General features: G+C 49.6%; 1 protein-coding gene across 4 annotated transcripts in view; it reads left to right on the top strand.

The window, feature by feature from the left end:
* The window catches only part of RPS6KA2 (ribosomal protein S6 kinase A2), a 444,300-nt gene extending 430,831 nt beyond the window's left edge, over positions 1-13,469 (top strand). For all 4 annotated transcript variants that reach the window (XM_054491090.2, XM_054491089.2, XM_054491092.2 and 1 more), the window contains 4 exons: positions 1,688-1,764; positions 3,289-3,406; positions 8,941-9,078; positions 9,995-13,469. In XM_054491090.2, coding sequence (XP_054347065.1) covers positions 1,688-1,764; positions 3,289-3,406; positions 8,941-9,078; positions 9,995-10,120 — 459 coding nt within the window. In that variant the 3' untranslated portion in view covers positions 10,121-13,469. The remainder of the gene's footprint in view (positions 1-1,687; positions 1,765-3,288; positions 3,407-8,940; positions 9,079-9,994) is intronic.
* Positions 13,470-13,859: the final 390 nt, after the last annotated feature.

Genomic DNA, 13,859 nt, shown 5'->3' with positions numbered 1-13,859 from the left:
ATCTTCAACAAAGAACAGAGAATTTTTAGATACCTGGCAAGACAAAGGAAGAGGGTTAGGATCTCCAGAGGCTGCAGCTTGGGGAGGCGCAGGGCTGGCCAATGGAGGCTGGTCCCATGTGGGACCACATGGGTCCAAAGCTGTCCCTAGGGGAAGCCTTTGTCCTCTCTGGTGGGGGGTAGGTACCTTTTGTCTTAATCCGTGTCCTGATTTTAGACAAATGGAGGACACAGAGCTCTCCTGCATCTGCTGCTGCTTATGTATCTTCAGCTCAGCGCCCCTCATGCCTATGCAGCATATTTTGGGGTGGCATATTCTGGTCTCCCACAATATTGACTTTATTGATTATAGAATGCCCTAGGTTGTGATATTCCTTTGCCATTTACAAAGCACTTTTACCAACTTTTTTTTACTTTCACTCTCATCCACCATACGAAGTAGGCGGGTATAATCTATTAACCATGTTTCACAGATTCAGAAAGCACAGGCTCCATGTGTGTAAGTGACTTCTGAAGGTCACCCCGCTGACGGATTAGGAAGTGAGGCTTGCACTGTGAGCACCACCTTCATTCAGCATGTGCTGGCTGGTCCCCTCCATGGTGCAGGCTCACACATGGTAGCAGCGATACAGAGAGGAAAGGACAGGCTCCTTGCTCTCATCTCTAAGGAAATTGAGCCAAGCTCTCCCGACTCGATATTTAACGCTAAATCCAATCATCTGCAGTAATCCATGAGCACCGATGTGGCTTCCTTTGTTATTCAACTGTAACTATATCAGAGGATTGCCCTCTACTGAAGTATGTAATCCTAGGATGCATACAAGTTTTCCTGCTTTAACAGTTCTTCAAAAAAATTAAACGTTATCATGTAGCCCAGAATGGAACTTCTGGGTATGTACCCAAAAGAATTGAAGGCAGGGACTCAAAGAGACATGTGTCCACCCAGGTTCATAGCAGCACTATTCACAACAGCTGAAAGGTAGAACCCACGTCAGTGTCCCTCGGTAGATGAATGGGTAAGCAAAACGTGGCATGCACACACAGCAGAACATTGTCCAGCCTGCAGAAGGAAGGAACTTCTGACACCTGGAGGAAGCTTAGGGTGTTATACTAAGTGAAATTCGCCAGTCACAAAAAGACAAACATTGCATAATTCCACTCGTATGAGGTCCCTGGAGGAGTCAGATTCATACAGACGGACAGTAGAAGGGTAGGTGTTGGGGGCTGGGGGACAGGGAGTTGTTGTTTAATGGGGACAGAGTTTCAGTTTGGGAAGGTGAAAATGCTCTATGGATGGATGGTGGTGATGTTGGCACCACAATGTAAATGGGCTTAATGCTACTAAACTGTGCACTTAAAAAGGGCTTTGATGGTCAATTTTATGTTATACATATTTTACCATAACAGAAAAATCCTTCTGCCTTAAAAATTAAGGCCCTCCTTTTCAGTCTGTCTGTCATGTGTCTGGCAAGAGTACTGGTTTACCATGTGGCTGGCCTGGGAGGAGTCCCACTGCAGTACCTTAGGGTTGGCTTTGCCTTCAGAAACAGCGGTCACACCAAAGACACAGCGCCGCCGCCCTCCTCCTGGTCCCCAGCTTGCCGGCATAGGATGCCACTGGAGAAATGTGCTGTCAATCTGAATGTCCTTAGTGAAGGGCGTGCCGGTGTCCTGTCGTTCCCTCCTAGGTCCTGAAGCGTCAAGGCTATGATGCGGCGTGTGACATCTGGAGTCTGGGAATCCTGTTGTACACCATGCTGGCAGGGTAAGCAGTCACCTCAAACAGGTGTCAGGAGGAGACACAGGGCAGCAGCCTCAGTGGCTGATCTGTCAGGGGACCAGGGCCAGCCCTGTCCTAGTGTGCGCATGTGGGCAAACCCAACGCATATGCAAACACTCCCAGGCCTTGAGTGAACACTCGCAGACTTCCTTAGGCCCTCAGGACAACTGAACAACAAGGACAAGAAATGTAGCCACCCATTTTCTTTAAACTCAGCTCATGAACAAAACGTCCAAGTCTTTTGCCGGCATAGTCCCCATTCTCTCTGCTGAACCTGCCACTGTCTTAAAAGGTAGCAACAGATGTGCCTTCCAGACATCCTCTTAAACCGAAAGCCCCATAGCAGCTTCAGGGTCAAACAGCATCTGTACCTGGGTTTCGTGGTCATAAGTCATGCACGGGCCAGTTCATTGTGGTAAGACACGTGGTGTTACAGAAAGTGGCCTGGGCCTGCCATCCAGACAGCTGACTTCCATCTGAGCCCCACTCGCCACTAGCCGTGACTCTGGGCTAAACACTTGAACCTGTACCAGCCTCCCTTCCCTCTCCCCTGAGTGAGAAGAGGACACACCATGGCTGCTTCTAGGCAGGAAGGTCTAGGATCTTACAAGATCTGCTGGTTCCTATTACGTTTATTAAATACTTGAATGGAGGCAAAAAGACCATCTAATCCTGTTTGCTGTAGCAAAATGGCCTGAATGCCCTCATGAGAATGAATGAGCTTGTCCTGCTTTTCACTTATTTCATCATAAGTCAATAGGTAGTGTCCACAGCAGAAGGAGAGTAAATCAGGCACCTGAAGCCGCACCCTGAGGACTGCAGTAGCAAAGGAAGGAACCTCAGTTTCTTACCAATACCACAGTCAGGTTATTTTGTGATGCTTCTAATACTCACTTTGCCTATATGGAAAACTAGATCACAAACTTTCCCACTAGAGGAAGCGCTGGCAGCACACGTGTCCTTCCTTTTCTAGGAGTGTGTGGGTGTGTTTTAAGGTGGGACACCATGAACACCTCCCACACGTTTCGAATATGGCCAGGGCTGCACCAAGCATGTATGTGTATTCGTGCACATACTCTGCATTTGCAGTGGAGGCTCAAAAAGTTAACCTGTCAAAGAACACAGAGTTGGTAATACATCCACCGTGGGTCTCTCAGGCTCTATGTCTCAGGCTCTCTCGCATGATGCCACACCGTCACCGTGGAAACCATGGCACTAGGCAACTCACTAGGCCACCCCATCCCACTTTATCTGGGTCCAGAGGGGATACAGCACAGGTCTCACAGGGCTCTCCCACTTGCCCATCAACCTCTAGCCACTCAATTGCTAAGGAAAACGGGCATAGTGTTAGGAGGTAAGTTCCGCTTTCCCATGAATCCTGGCTTCAGAGCAGAGGAGGGAGAAGCAAAGTGCTATTCTTTTTAACAGCCAAGGGGTGATATCAACTTGCAAACTTTATTTTAGGTTGTAAACTAGAAGCTTATTACCACAAATTGTCTAATTATACAGATTTACCCCTTTTGCAAATGGGCCAGACGATACCCCTGAGGAGATTTTGGTGCGGATCGGCAGTGGGAAGTATGCCCTTTCTGGGGGAAACTGGGACTCGATATCTGACGCAGCCAAAGTGAGTACATGTCCCAGCATTGCTTTTAAATATTCAGATTCTGAAATAGCCATATTATTTCTGAGGAAGCCAGGGGATAGGTTTTATATAAGTAGTATAGGTATTTTATCCTCGGCATCTTTTTTTTTTTTTTTTTTTTTTTCCTTGAAATGGAGTCTCACTCTGTCTCACCCAGGCTGGAGTGCAGTGGCACAATCTCGGCTCACTGCAGCCTCTGCCTCCTAGGTTCAAGTAATTCTCCTGTCTCAGCCTCCCAAGTAGCTGGGACTACAGGCGTGTGCGACCACACCCAGCTAACTTTTTTGTGTTTAGTACAAAAAGTTTTGTACTAAAACTTTTTTGTTTCACCATGTTGGCCAGGCTGGTCTTGAACTCCTGACCTCAAGTGATCCACCCACCTCAGCCTCCCAAATTGCTGGGATTACAGGTATGAGCCACCACACCTGGCCTTGTCCTCGGCATCTTTTAAGCCTTTCATCTAAAAACATTATTTTCAAAAACATTTTTAGCATTTTCACATTTTCTATTATCTTGGTATGCTAATGCAGGGTTCTCCAAAGAAACAGAACATGCGTGTGTGTGTGTGTGTGCGTGTGTGTGCGTGTGTGTGTGTGTAGAGAGAGAGAGATTTATTTGTAAGAAATTGGCTCACGTGATTGTGGGGACGGGGAAGTCTGTGACTGCAGGGCAGCCGGCAGGCTGGAGCCCCAGGGAGAAATGGATGGGGCAGTTGCCCACCACAGGCCATCTGCCACAGAATTCCCTCTTCCTCAGGGGAGCAGTCTTTTTCCTAAGGAGGCCTTCCACTGATTGGATGAGGCTGACCCACATTGTGGAGGGTAACTGCTTTACTCAAAGTCGACTGACTTAAGTGTTAACTACATCCTGAAAAAAACCTTCACGGCAACATCTAGACTGGGTAACATAACCCAGCCATGTTGACACATAAAATTAACCACCATGCTTTTAGTGATATTGCAGAATGATTGCCCTGCATGTTCATAAACCAAACAAGTAGAGCTCTGGTCCAGAGGTATACTTCTATTCTTGTAAAATACTTTGAATTTGGCCTTGTCTGCAGTCCACACAGTTTATGACTGGCCTTATTTATTTTGCCCATCAGATGCTTTTTTACTTGGCATCATCAAATTCCTCTCTAATCCAATAGTAAATCATAATCCAGCCACTGGTAAGCAGCACCAACAGCTGTTTCCCGTGTTCATGTAAAAGGGCTGAAAGAGAAAGAGTCAGGGGCTCTGATTCCAATTCTGCTGTTGACATCTCAGTGCAACCTCATGCAGTGAGCGTGGAGGTGATGATTGTAGAGATGATGGTGGAGGTAATGGCAGGAATGATGATGGAGGTGATGGTGTAGGGATGGCAGAAGTGGTGGCAGAGGTGGCGACAGCAATGATGGAGGTGATGGTGAAGGCATGGTGGAGGGGATGATTGTGGAAATGATGGTGGAGATAATGGCAGGAGTGATGATGGAGGTGATTGTGGAGGGATGGTGGAGGTGATGATTGTGGAGATGATGGTGGAGATAATGGTGGGAGCAGGGATGGAGCTGATGGTGGAGGGATGACAAGTGCTGGCAGAGATGGCGGGAGTGATCGTGGAGGTGATCATTGTGCAGGTGATGGTGGGAAATGATGGAGGTGATGAAGGGATGGCAAAAGTGGCAGAGGTGGTGGCAGTGATCATGGAGGTGATGGTGGGAGTGGTGGGAGATGATAGTGAGAGATGATGTAGTGATTGTGGAGGTAATGGTGGAGGTGATGGGGATGATGGTGAGGGTAATGAGGGTAATGGCAGAGATGATAGTGGAGGTGATGGTGGAGATAATGGAAGGTAATGGCAGAGATGATGGTGGAGGTGATGGGGAAGCATGGCAAGTGATGGTGGAGGGTGATGGTAGAGGTGATGGAGGAGGGATGGCAAGGGTGATGGCAGAGGTGACAGAGAAAAAATGGCGAAGGTGATGGTGGAGGTGGTGGTGAAGATGATGGTAAGGGTGATGGTAGAGGTGATGGAGAAAGGATGGCTAGGGTGATGGAAGTGGTGAAGATGATGGGGACAGTGATGGTGAAGATAATGGTGAGGGTAATGGTGGGGGTGATGGAGGAAGGATGGTGAGGGTGATGGTGGGGGTGGTGAAGATGATGGTGAGGGTGATTGTGCAGATGATGGTGAGGGTGATGGTGGGGGTGATGGTGAGGGTGATGGTGGGGGTGATGGAGGAAGGACGGTGAGGGTGATGGTGGAGGTGGTGGTGAAGATGATGGTGAGCGTAATGGTGGGGGTGATGGAGGAGGATGGTGAGGATGATGGTGGAGATGGTGAAGATGATGGTGAAGGTGATTGTGGTGAGGGTAATGGTGAGGGCAATGGTGAGGGTAATGGTGGGGGTGATGGAGGAAGGATGGTGAGGATGATTGTGGAGGTGATGGTGAAGTATGGTGAGAGTGGTGGTGAGGGTGATGGAGGAATGATGGTAAGGGTGATGGTGGAGGTGGTGGTGAAGATAATGGTGAGGGTGATGATGGGGGTGATGGAGGAAGGATGGTAAGGATCATGGTGGAGGTGATGGTGAAGATGATGGTGAGGGTGATGGTAGAGGTGATGGAGAAAGGATGGTGAGGGTGATGGTGGAGGTGGTAGTGAAGATGATGGCGAGGGTGATGGTGGAAGGATGGTGAGGGTGATGGTGGAGGTGATGGAGGAAGGATGGTGAGGGTGATGGTGGAGGTGATGGAGGAAGGATGGTGAGGGTGATGGTGGAGGTGGTGAAGATGATGGTGAGGGTGATGGTGCAGATGATGGTGAGGGTAATGGTGGGAGTGATGGAGGAAGGATGGTGAGGGTGATGGTGGAGGTGAAGATGATGGTGAGCGTAATGGTGGGGGTGATGGAGGAGGATGGTGAGGATGATGGTGAAGATGATGGTGAAGGTGATTGTGGTGAGGGTAATGGTGAGGGCAATGGTGAGGGTAACGGTGGGGGTGATGGAGGAAGGATGGCTAGGGTGATGGAAGTGGTGGTGAAGATGATGGGGACAGTGATGGTGAAGATGATGGTGAGGGTAATGGTGGCAGTGATGGAGGGAGGATGGTGAGGGTGATGGTGGAGGTGATGAAGATGATGGTGAGGGTGATTGTGCAGATGATGGTGATGGTGGAGGTGATGGAGGAAGGATGGTGAGGGTGATGGTGGAGGTGGTAGTGAAGATGATGGTGAGGGTAATGGTGGGAGTGATGGAGGAAGGATGGTGAGGATGATCGAGTTGGTGGTGAAGATGATGGTGAGCGTAATGGTGGGGGTGATGGAGGAAGATGGTGAGGATGATGGTGAAGATAATGGTGAAGGTGATTGTGGTGAGGGTAATGGTGAGGGTGATAGAGGAAGGATGGTGAGGATGATTGTGGAGGTGATGGTGAAGATTATGGTGAGGGTGGTGGTGGGGGTGATGGAGGAATGATGGTGAGGGTGATGGTGGAGGTGGTGGTGAAGATAATGGTGAGGGTGATGATGGGGGTGATGGAGGAAGGATGGTAAGGATCATGGTGGAGGTGATGGTGAGGGTGGTGGTGGGGGTGATGGAGGAAGGATGGTGAGGGTGATTGTGGAAATGGTGGCAGAGGTGATGGCAGCTGGCATTTAGTGAGCATATCCCAGATGTCAGACCCTGACAGTCCAAGTGCTCCTGTCCACACCCTTACTTTGTCTTAAATGAGTGTAGATGTCTTAGTTCTGGTTCCCAAAATAGAGCCTTAGACTAGGACGTGGGTGCTGGTGGTTTGTCTGGAAGGCCATCTTGGAAGCTGGCATGGGACCAGGGAGAAGGTGTTGGGAAAGGAGCAAAGTCAAGGACAAGGGCACATTGTCAAGATCGCTGCTGCAGGCAGAGGTCTCTGCCGCCTCGCAGGGCCTCACCAACCCTTCCTGCCCTTCACCACCAGTCCCTACCACCACCACATCCCCCCACCGTCTTTCCCCTGTGCCTCTTCCTTTATCTTACTTAGCACGCAACAGAACCTCCAGTCCTCCAAACACCAGCAAAGCTACAGATTAGTATGTCTTTCTCCACATCCTACAGGTATGAAGTAAAAATACTGCTTCTCTCAGTGTCATGACTATAAGATCGTGAAAGAGTTATTAAAGCGCTCTTTGCTTTTGTTTTTACACCTGAAAATGACAACACTCATACTTCTAGGAGATACTTGTTTCAAGAAATTACCAAGGTCAATGTTATCAAATATCAAAAGGCATTAGATTTTTCTATATAAAAAAGATATTATTGTTGTGCATAGTATTTCTTAGTTGTTTCATGACCAAAAATTCTAATGAGTAATTCAACTTCACGTTCTATATGCATTCTTTTTTGTTTGTTTGTTTGTTGGTTTGAGATGGACTCTTGCCGTGTAGCCCACTCTGGAGTGCAATGGTGCAATCTCAGCTCACTCCAACCTCTGCCTCCCGGGCTCAAGTGATTCTCCTGCCTCAGCCCCCCAGGTAGCTGGGATTATAGGCACATGCCACCACACCCAGCTCATTTTTGTATTTTTAGAAGAGACGGGGTTTCACCATGTTGGCCAGGCTGGTCTCAAACTCCTAACCTCAAGTGATCCACCTGCCTCAGCCTCCCAGAGTGCTGGGATTACAGGCATGAGCCAATGCGCCCAACCGCATTCTAATTCATTTTATTACATCTTCAAATGTGGTGGGAACACTAAGGAAGGAGGGTAGGCTAGTGGAGAGAATATGGATTCTCGTATCTTCCTCAGGCAGTAATGTCTTCATCTGCAAATTAGGAAAAGTAATATTTGCCCCATTTACCTCAAGGATGATTATGGTGATTAGAGCAGAAGCATCAGGTGTGTCTGCAAATGTAATTCACACTGTAACCAAGTACTCTGCAAATGTAATTCACTGTAATAGAATGTGCACTGTATTGTATGTGTATGTGTACACACATGTAGAGTCCCGTTTTAGAGGTTTTTACTGCTATGACTTTACAATGAAATGGAAAAATACCATTATTGCACATGAGCCCATTGGACATATTTGATGGCTCCAGATTGTAGATTTTCTGGTTTCTGATCATTTGTAGTAAATATTTGTGGGTAGTCCTGATAAAAAATGTAAGTATGTGCATCATTATGAATTGATTTCTACCTGTGGAATATTAATTATTTCAGCTTCTCCCTTTGGAAAGATATAATTGTTACAAGAAACAGTGTTTCCTCGATTTACGTGCATCATCTAACATTTCCACATTTAACTTCTTTTTAGACATGAAATATTTAATAAAAGATAAACTTTCAGTGAACTTCCAAGTTTGGTAATATTTAAAGCTAAAAACCATTGACATACTTCTAAACCTGAAAGTGAACATGACCCCAAAATGCAAAGACCCACACTCAGCATAGTGGTTGGGTGTTGCCATAGAGGGAGAGGAGTTCTGCTGGGGAGGCTCCCTGACCCAGCACAAGTGATCCAACCATCCCCCCGACTCTCATGACCTTCCCTGGCAGGACGTCGTGTCCAAGATGCTCCACGTGGACCCTCATCAGCGCCTGACGGCGATGCAAGTGCTCAAACACCCGTGGGTGGTCAACAGAGAGTACCTGTCCCCAAACCAGCTCAGCCGACAGGACGTGCACCTGGTGAAGGTACTGGCAGGCGACAGTGAGGACACAGTGGTGGGAATGGGAAACCCAGAAAAGAGCCTGATACCTTGCAGTCACTCTGAAGAAACCACGGAGTGCAGAGAAAGAGCCCATAGCAGCCCCAAACCGCACCGCCGGCCCACCTACCTTCGTGCGCTTCACCAGACACGTGCAGTATTGCACAGGGCTCCTATCTGAGTAGGTGGCAGCCTCTGCTGACGTAGTGGCAGCTGGCGTGGCTGTTCCACTCAAGTTCAAAGCCTCCATTCTAGGCCACACATGCAAAAAAAGTCCCCTTCCTAAGTGACTTACATTCAGGCAGCAGTTGCCTCTCAGGCACCCCATCCTCTGGGTGGGACTCCTCTTCTGAGAAGTGTAGACTGTCCCACCCCAGCAGGACTAGGCATGATCCAGTTAGGAGCCGCCCCCTCCAGATCCATTCTGAGAATTTGGATTCACTCCAGGATATGCCTGTTCCTCCAAATGAGTCCAGACTCCTCAACAGTGGCCAAAGTCCAGGTTGACAGGCCCTGGCATTTGCTGTGAGTGTGTCCTAGGACCCAGCAAGCCCCAAAACAGACCTGGCCTCACTGTCAGAATGCAGGGGATCACGTGACCTCAGCTTGGGGGCTCCACAAGAGTCCAAAACATTTTCCCCCAAGGCACAAGCACAGTGCGAGGGTGGCATGGGGTGGGGGGGGGGGGGCAGGTGCAGGAATGAGAAGCCCTTGTCTCCTGGGGCCCACATGTAGTGGTCCCCCGCGGCAGGCTAACAGCACTCCATGCTCCAGGGACCCTGGGGAAGCTCTGGTTTCTCCCACGTTGCCTGGGGGCAGCTGAGACCCATGGAGGCCCCGGGCTCCGGCTCCACCCCTGGAGTGAGGCACCGCGGTTCTCACCCTTGTCCTCTGTTTTGCAGGGCGCGATGGCCGCCACCTACTTTGCTCTAAACAGAACACCTCAGGCCCCGCGGCTGGAGCCCGTGCTGTCGTCCAACCTGGCTCAGCGCAGAGGCATGAAGAGACTCACGTCCACGCGGTTGTAGCGGGTGGGACCCTAGCCCCAGCGTCCCCTGCCAGCATCCTCTTGGGCTCACAGACCCCGGCCTCGGAGCCCGTCTGGCGCCCAGAGTGACCACAAGTTCCCCAGGGAGGCGGCGGCGCCCGCCCTCGCCGTGTCCATGTTTTCTTTTTCAGCCCCGGAGAGGGTCCTGACCTGGGGGCTTCTCCAAGCCTCACTGCGCCAGCCTCCCCGCCCGCTCTCTTTTCTCCCAAGCAAAACCAAATGCGCCCCTTCACCTCGCGTGCCCGTGCGAGGCCAGGGGTTTCTTTCAGAGCCCGCGAGTCTTCTCATATCACGGCTTCTGTTTCTGCCGAGAGATCTGTTTTCCAATTATGAAGGCGGTCGGTTTGGTCAGACTCCCGACGCCGACGTCCCGGGTACCCGGTGGGAAAGTGGCAGTGCGAGGGCGCAGCCGTTGGTGGTTGCAGGGCCCCAGAGGGCTGGGGTGACCTGGCATCCCGGGGCTCCCCACGGACTGGATGACGGGGTTGGCACTGTGGCGTCCAGGAGGAGACGCCTGGTTCTGCCCAAAATAATCCAAAGAGCCGTTTCCTCCTTGCCCTTCAGTTTTTGCCTGAGGTGCTGGGTAGCCCATCCTTTCCTCTGTCCCAAATTCAAATGAGGAGTAAGAGCCCAGGCAAGAGGAAGGTGGGCTGGATCTTTGCCTTGAGAGCTCCGTGTCACCAGGATGGAATGAGGCGCCTCTCGGAGGAGCCTGTGTCCACCTCCAGTCTCGGCTTTCCCCGGGGGGCCAAGCGCACTGGGCTGCCGTCTGTCCCCAGCTCCGGTGGCCACACAGCTACCTGGAGGCTTTTCAGGGAGTCGTGGGTTCTCGCACCTGCTCAGCCCTGTGTGCTCACCTAAAGCTGTGGTTTTGCTGTGTTCACTTCGATTTTTCTGGTCTATGGAGAAACTGTGAATTGGAGAGATGGAGCTCTGTGGCTTCCCACCCAAACCTTCTCAGTCCAGCTGGAGGCTGGAGGGAGACACAGGCCCCACCCAGCAGACTGAGGGGCAGGGGCACAGGTGGGAGGGCAGCGGAGATCAGCGTGGACAGGAGCGATGCACTTTGTAGATGCTGTGGCTTTGTGTTGCGTTTTCTGTCTCTGTTGCACAGATCTGTTTTCACACTGATCCGTATTCCCCTGGGTGTGCACACAGGGTGGGTGTGGGGCATTTAGGCCATGCTGTGCTCTCCATTGAGTAAAATCGAGTGAGAGGTTCCGGGCAGCAGGCTCGACACCCAGTCCAGCCCGCAGAGGGAACACACGGGTCCTTCATTCTCCTGTAAGGGTATTGAAGATGCTCCCTGGCAGCCCCCAAGCGGACTAGATGGGAGGAGGCACCGCTCAGCACCTCACCCTGCATCACTGAAGAGCAGCACCTCTGCAGCAAGCAGGGCTTCAGGAGGTGCCCGTTGGCCACAGCCAGGTTTTCCCTAAGAATATGTTATTTTGTTGGGTTTTGTTCCCCCTCCATCTCGATTCTAGTACCCAACTAAAAAAAAAAATAAAGAAAAAATGTGCTGCGTTCTGAAAAATAACTCCTTAGCTTGGTCTGATTATTTTCAGACCTTAAAATATAAACTTGTTTCAGAAGCTTTAATCCATGTGGATTTTTTTTTCTTAGAGAACCACAAAACATAAAAGGAGCAAGTCGGACTGAATACCTGTTTCCATAGTGCTCACAGGGCATTCCTCACATTTTCTCCATAGATGCTTTTTCCCAAGGCTAGAACGACTTCCACCATGATGAATTTGCTTTTTAGGTCTTAATTATTTCATTTCTTTTTAGAAACTTAGGAAAAAGTGGATAATCCTTAGGTCACACAATCTGTCCTCCCAGAAATGAACAAAAGTCATCACCTCTTCTGCTTGCTACACAGGCAACGATTCCCCCATCAGCTGCCCAGACCCTTTCGCCTGGCTCGGTTTGCAGGCCTGTCTATTTGCTTAAAGTCAGTGGGTTCTGGTGCAGGGAGTGAGAAGTGGGGGAAGTGAATGGGAAAGCATCCGTGAGAAAGCGGCCATGGTTTTTCCTCCTTGTGTGTGGGGCACCAGCTCATGGTCTTTTTCAGTCATCCCAGTTTGTACAGACTTAGCTTCTGAACTCTAAGAATGCCAAAGGGACCGACGAGACTCCCCATCACAGCGAGCTCTGTCCTTACATATATTTGATGTGCATCAGCGGAGAACACTGGCTTGGCCCTGCTCCACTGAGTGTCTGTGAAATACCTCTACTTTCCCTCCCATATCCAGAACAAAATGATACTTGACATCCATCCACAAAAGTCAGCCTAAGGAAGTTATGGTATCATATATTAAACTAAGCTTTCAAAAACCTTAGTGAAATAGCAAGTGACTGCTTTCAAGCAGCAGTCAACATGTAAATAAAGGTGTTCTTAGAATTCGCGTTTTGCCAGCTCAGCGCACCTCCACGCCGAATGAAATGCTCCGTATGATTTGCACAAATGACATAGACCTCCCCAAAAGTTAATTGGCTCTCCTTCCTCACACAGTTCATCATAACCCGCCCCCCACCCCCGGGTCATGAAAATCACAGAACTTATAAACACATTGAACCCTAGATCTCAGGCTTCCTGACCTACCGCAAGTGGCCCCTTGCTGGCCACCCTATAGGGTCCTCCTTCCCTGGCAGCCCCCCATGTGGGAGAAATACCTGATTCTCCCACTCTGCAGTGAGAGACCTTTGCTGAATTCCATCCCAAAGTCAAACATGGGCAAGAGGTGAGGATTTCACTTTTACCCTCAAGTCCGATTTGTCTGTGATTTTAAACTAACTGTGTATGTATTGATGTTTGGAAGACTGTTTGAATTTTAAAGTGATAATAGTACTTAATGTTATCCAGCATTGTTCATTAAATGGTGTTATCCTAAAGCTGCACTTGGGATTTTTACCTAACGCTTTACTGATTCTCTAAAGCACATGGCAAAGTTTGATTTGCACTCCGTTCATTTCTGACACGGTTTTGCTGCCTCCTACCTTTCTAAGCGTCATGCAAATTCGAGAATGGAGAGGGACGCTGCTGGTCCCTGAGCGGTGTGGACAGGGCGGAAGGTGGACTCCAGCGCAGCTTGAGGGGCTGAGGACGGAGGCTGCAGCGTCTGTGTCGTTCTACTGAGCACGCTTCTCTGCCTCGCTCCTGACTCAGCACTTTGTTCACTGGCTCAGCAGTTATGTTTACACATCATTTTTATGTTCCTGCTTTGTAATTCATGTTTGAGATGGGTGGCCACTGTACAGATATTTATTACGCTTTCCAGACTTTCTGAACAGATTTTTTTGAATAAACATGGTTTTATGAAGTGTAATCTTTTTCTAGCCTAACAATAACCTTTGGACTTTCTGTGTTGTTACCAATAACAGTCTGGATAGCTCCCCACTCCTCTGGCCCCTCCCACTGGCTTCAGGTCATGACCACCTCTGCTGCTACCATATGACTCCTCATGGGGAGGTGAAGCAGCATCACGACCACTCCAACTCAGAGCCCCGTGTGTGGGTGTGTGCAGGTGGGTGAGCTCATGCATATGTGTGTATGTGCATATGTGCAGGTGCACACGTGTGCATGTGTAGGTGGCTGAGCTCATGCATATGTATGTATGTGCATATGTGTAGGTGCACACGTGTGCATGTGCAGGTGGGTGAGCTCATGCATATGTGTGTATGTACATATGTGTAGGTGCACACGTGTGCATGTGCAG

Source organism: Pongo pygmaeus, chromosome 5 (genome assembly GCF_028885625.2).
Source record: "Pongo pygmaeus isolate AG05252 chromosome 5, NHGRI_mPonPyg2-v2.0_pri, whole genome shotgun sequence".
Classification (NCBI taxonomy): domain Eukaryota; kingdom Metazoa; phylum Chordata; class Mammalia; order Primates; family Hominidae; genus Pongo; species Pongo pygmaeus.
This window is presented reverse-complemented; position numbering and strand designations above follow the sequence as displayed.